This window comes from Gossypium raimondii, chromosome 13 (genome assembly GCF_025698545.1).
Source record: "Gossypium raimondii isolate GPD5lz chromosome 13, ASM2569854v1, whole genome shotgun sequence".
NCBI classification, from domain to species: Eukaryota; Viridiplantae; Streptophyta; class Magnoliopsida; order Malvales; family Malvaceae; genus Gossypium; species Gossypium raimondii.
This window is the reverse complement of record NC_068577.1, coordinates 8,755,780-8,760,280: the sequence shown is the minus strand read 5'-3', so window position 1 is coordinate 8,760,280 and position 4,501 is coordinate 8,755,780. Positions and strand designations below refer to the sequence as shown.

At 34.3% G+C, this 4,501-nt stretch overlaps 1 protein-coding gene across 2 annotated transcripts; it reads right to left on the bottom strand.

The window, feature by feature from the left end:
- Window positions 1-275: 275 nt before the first annotated feature.
- LOC105783764 (equilibrative nucleotide transporter 3) lies at window positions 276-4,240 on the bottom strand. 2 transcript variants are annotated; one of them, XM_012609405.2, is made up of 9 exons: window positions 4,048-4,240; window positions 3,415-3,536; window positions 3,221-3,325; window positions 2,389-2,544; window positions 2,080-2,223; window positions 1,878-1,983; window positions 1,194-1,366; window positions 950-1,110; window positions 276-862 (listed from the first exon to the last, which is right to left on the bottom strand). In XM_012609405.2, exons 2-9 carry the CDS (start codon window positions 3,448-3,450, stop codon window positions 496-498), a joined length of 1,248 nt encoding a protein of 415 aa, XP_012464859.1. In that variant the 5' UTR covers window positions 3,451-3,536; window positions 4,048-4,240; the 3' UTR covers window positions 276-495. The 2 variants fall into 2 exon arrangements, with proteins under 2 accessions (XP_012464859.1, XP_052483172.1); XM_052627212.1 differs by lacking the exon at window positions 4,048-4,240 and adding an exon at window positions 3,834-3,854.
- Between the last annotated feature and the right edge of the window lie 261 nt (window positions 4,241-4,501).

The window sequence follows — 4,501 nt, the reverse complement described above, 5'->3', positions numbered from 1 at the left end:
AAACATTTAGACCGATAATTTTGGCAAGAGTGAAAAATATCTGAAAATATATATAAAATTACACAAAATAAACTAAGTTTAACAATCAAAACTGATGTTTAGAGTTTAAATTTTATTATTTTAGATTTAAATTACTTTTTATTAAAAGATTTGTCATGTTGCAATTGAAACCCATCTACCTCTGGCTGCAATTTTTAAGGATTAAAGACTTAACTATTTGATTAGTAGGGCGGTTAGGAATTTGATATATGATATATGATATATGGCAGATAGAATAGAAGACAATGACACATTCAGTAATCTTAAAGCATGGTGTTGATGAATACAAAGGAATTTTAATGAATATGAAATCTCAGCATTGGTGCGTGTAGCCTACGACTATGGAACAATTTCATCATTTACTGTGTTCAAATCAAAATGCAAGGGATCATTATTTCCAATTTCAACTCAATAAACCTGATTTTTCATTCCTAAAACCAGCTTTGAACCTAAACTTTACCATCCCTTGCCTATGAGCCATAACCAGTCAAGTGTGACCCCTGCAAAGATACCTCCTAGGAGAAACAAAACAAGCAAATTCCCCAGTGCATTCTGCTCAGGTCCCTTGTATCCCTTGGGTGCAGATGTAAGGACACATACGGTGAGGTAACCGTTACTTAAGCCTAAGATGCTTGTTAGCATGATCATCCAGCCTTGATCACCGTATTTGGATGTGAAATAAAATGCCGGGACAAGTAAAACACGAGAAATTATCACCGTTGTCAGAGCTTTCCTTGATTCCAGCTTCAACGGTTTTATGAGTGGAATGTATCTCCCAATAAGATCCCATACATTATACATTGATATCAAAACAAGCGCATACCTGCAATGTTATGATAAACCCGGTGTCACTTCGTTATATCTACACACACTGAGAAGGAATAGCAGTGTTTCAGACAAAAAAACATACCAGCTTCCTAAACTGTGTTTGCCGGTATCTTCAGACAAGAATCCAGGAAAAATAGATAGTGTCAGCGCATATATCAGGAACATGTCAATTGCATAATCAATATTCTGAAGTAGTAACTCTTTGTTACTCAGCCTTTCCTGGTTTTTGGACTCAACATCATCCTGACGGAAGACATTGATTGTTGTTAGATAAATCAATTGAAATTTACTAGGATCTTTTTAGTTTTTATGGATGAATGACATACAGTTTCAGGTAATGCTTGAATGCCACCAGCAGCAAGGTCAGATGCAACGGTTTTAGATCCTTCAGAGGCTGCCTTTGAGCGATAGTACTTCACAACAGGTAATTTTGGAAATACATATGCATAGAGAAGAACACAGAGAAACTCGAAAAATGAAGAGATGGCAAAGAAGAGAACTGCATAGGGGTGAGGGTGTTGTGCAGAGAAAAATATTATTAGCCTCAAATAAACCAAAATAGCGATAAATCAACATGAAAAATAGACAAACAGAGAGAGAGAAGAATTAACAGGCTAAATTTGCATTTTTCAGTCAATTGCACTAACAAGAAATGCAAGAGATTGCAGCAGCATAAAGATTTGAAGGAGTAACAGCGTGTTTGCTACCAACCGAATATATACCAAGAAAACCACATATAACCATTAAAGAACTAATTTTTGAATAATGATTTGAAATAAAACCAGGGAAAGTGATTATCATTCTTTATTAAATGATACACAGGAAATAGTACAAAGCATTTTAAACTTAAATTATTTGCCATAGTCCCAACATCAATGGGTCATGGAGATAATATTATGCAAGCAAGGGAAGCTAATGACTTGCAAGTCAAATAATTGTCAAGCTTAATTCAAATTTCAGATATTTAGACTATAATCAACAAACAAAGAAGGATGGCGATTAGAATGTACTGGCTCCTTTGCGAAGACCGCCCTGCGAATTCTCGAATGCTGCTTTTGTGATTAACCTCAAAGCAGAGGTTATAACCCCCGAGGCAGCCAAACCAGCAACATATGACTAATAACAAAAAGAAAAACATAAAGGTTATTCATCAGATACTTCAGCCGAAAGAGAGCTCATTAACATGTTACAATGTTGATCCCTAATACTGACTTGAATAAATTCAGGTCTCATGTAAGAGAGATCTCCAACCATTCCACCTTGCACGTTAGCATCTGCAACCCCAAAAACACCACTGATGATGCAAATTCCTATGAAAGTTCCAAGTCCTCCTTTACCAGACGTAGCTAAATCCATCTATATGTAAAACGTAGAGGAGAGAAATCATAATCCTCTCAAATGATATAACTTTGAGTTAATGAAACAAAAACATACGAAGTTTCTGAGGATGAGAGAGCAGGCTTCAGTTGCCATTCTCAATGTAAACCTATCATGTACCAAATAAATTGCAAGGGAACTTACAACTAAAATTGCAAGGGAACTTAAGAAAAACAGTGTATATCCAAATAAGTTCCTTCTTCTAGTATTTATTTTTGCCTCGTGGTAAGCCAGTATTGCAAGTGTTCCGAGTGCAAATGGCTGATAAACAAGAGTAAGGACTCTCGATGGGTGATAATTCTGCACAAGTAAAAAAAGGAAACTAGGTTACATGATGATAACTTTTTTTACTATCACTATACATGTTTTAAGCTAAAAAAGCAAGATATAATCAGAATATCGCAATCAGTTGAAAAGCTTTGAAGTGAAAGGAAAAGCCTCATTTGAAAAGTGAGCTGCGGTATTAAATCTGGTAACAGATTTTGCATTGTTAGAGTAAGCTAAGCAAGTGTTTGAGCCAGAAGTGCGAGCTGAAGGTTTAGCATTCTGTTATGAATAGGTTGATAGTTTGTTAGGCAGTTTGTATCTAGCATTTATTGAGTTCATTTAGTTTTCAATATCTTTACCTTGTATATAAAGAAGTTAGACATTCTTGAATATACTGAGAACTTTCTCTCTCTTGTTTCCATTGTTTTCTCTCTCAGTTTCTTAGCTTTTCTAACTTACCAAACATCATGCATTCATGTTTCTAAAAAAGTATTTGATGAAAGTAAAACAGACAGACTGACAATAAAATTTGTTCAAGCCCCAATGTTTTGAAGCTCTTTATTGCATGTTAGAACAAAATCAGGTGCAAATTTCTGTAGGTTAGAGCATATACATAATCATGGAAGGCAATCAAATTACCACAACCATGAGGTATAGTTTGAAAAAAAAAAAGCAGCACAAACATGTAAAATTAGGATATCGAAATTACCGGAAACAAATAAACATAGTAATCTTCTATTGTCAGCATACTGTTCCAAGAAAAGAGGCAGCCATTTCCAAGAAACCAACACACAACCATTGCTATGTACTTCCCCTATATGACAAAAAAAAAAGAAAAAGAAAAAGATATTCATCCTGCAAATTTTCTTAGTTAAGAGGAATAAGAAAAGCTGAATGATTAACCTCAAGCCTTTTAGAAGCCTCATCAGGGAGCACCATAGTTGCTTTCTATGAAATGCCTTGTACAGCTACTTGGAATCTACGTTGCTTAATATCCAACTAACAGTGTTCCGGTTCAAAGCTGCCTACAAAATTATATATATAAAAAAGTCAAGCATTTATGGGGAATTTCCAGGGTATGAAGTGTGAATACTAATTATTTCTGCTTAAGTGTTCACACTTGTACAAATCGTTCTCATTTAATCCGAAAATTTTAAATAAAGACAATTCTAATAAACTCAATAATCTCCTAGCTGAAGTCAAATCAAATAACCCATCACTCCCATTGAGCGCAACACAGCAAATCAAAAGCTTGATATTCATATATCTCACAATCACAAAAGCAGTAGGCTATGTAGTTCTTATGAACAGGAAAGGCTTACACAAAGCAATAACTATCAAAAAATTCAAAAACCAGAAGCACCCATGATCAAAATCTTCATGGGAAGAATGAAAAGCATGAGATGATTCCGTACACACAACTAAGACCAGTGTTCAAAAAAAAAATACAAACTTTGCAGAAAAGAAAAATCTGGGTAACAATACACAGATAATATTGAATTGAAAAAGAAGGTGAATAGTGAAAAGAGAGATTGCCTATCGAAGAGATTCTGTTTCACGTTCGCAAGAACTTGGAATCTACGATTCAGTTACATCAGAAATACAGAATTTTTAAAGTAATAAAAGCCAATACCATCAAACAGAAACTTGTGATTATGTAATATTGAGGAAAAAGAAAGGCAGTTTATTTGTTGATACTAAGTGGAAAGTGATGGAAAAGACAGAAAAACTTGCAGGTGGGGGGAATATATACTGCCTTATGTATCTACCTTTTACAAACATGTATTGCGGCATTGGATATGCATTGACCGAAGACTAATACTTTTACCCACAGATATTATATTCTTCCTTTTCGATTCCACCAACAGACCAACTTTATAATTTATTTTAACAAACTAAAAATTAAAACTTTAAAATATTTTTCTTAGCGACAATTATAACGCTATGGAGAAAAGTTCGATTGCACTTTCAAATATAATATATATATATA

What these genes read in the sequence shown, in the direction of transcription:
- LOC105783764 (XM_012609405.2), bottom strand. Translation starts at nt 3,450, where the DNA reads ATGGTGCTCCCTGATGAGGCTTCTAAAAGGCTTGAG. An exon ending in ACTATGTTTATTTGTTTCCG is followed by an intron (nt 2,545 to 3,220) that starts GTAATTTCGATA and finishes TTACTTGTGCAG; the next exon opens with AATTATCACCCATCGAGAGT. An exon ending in TTCAAGCATTACCTGAAACT is followed by an intron (nt 1,111 to 1,193) that starts GTATGTCATTCA and finishes GTCTTCCGTCAG; the next exon opens with GATGATGTTGAGTCCAAAAA.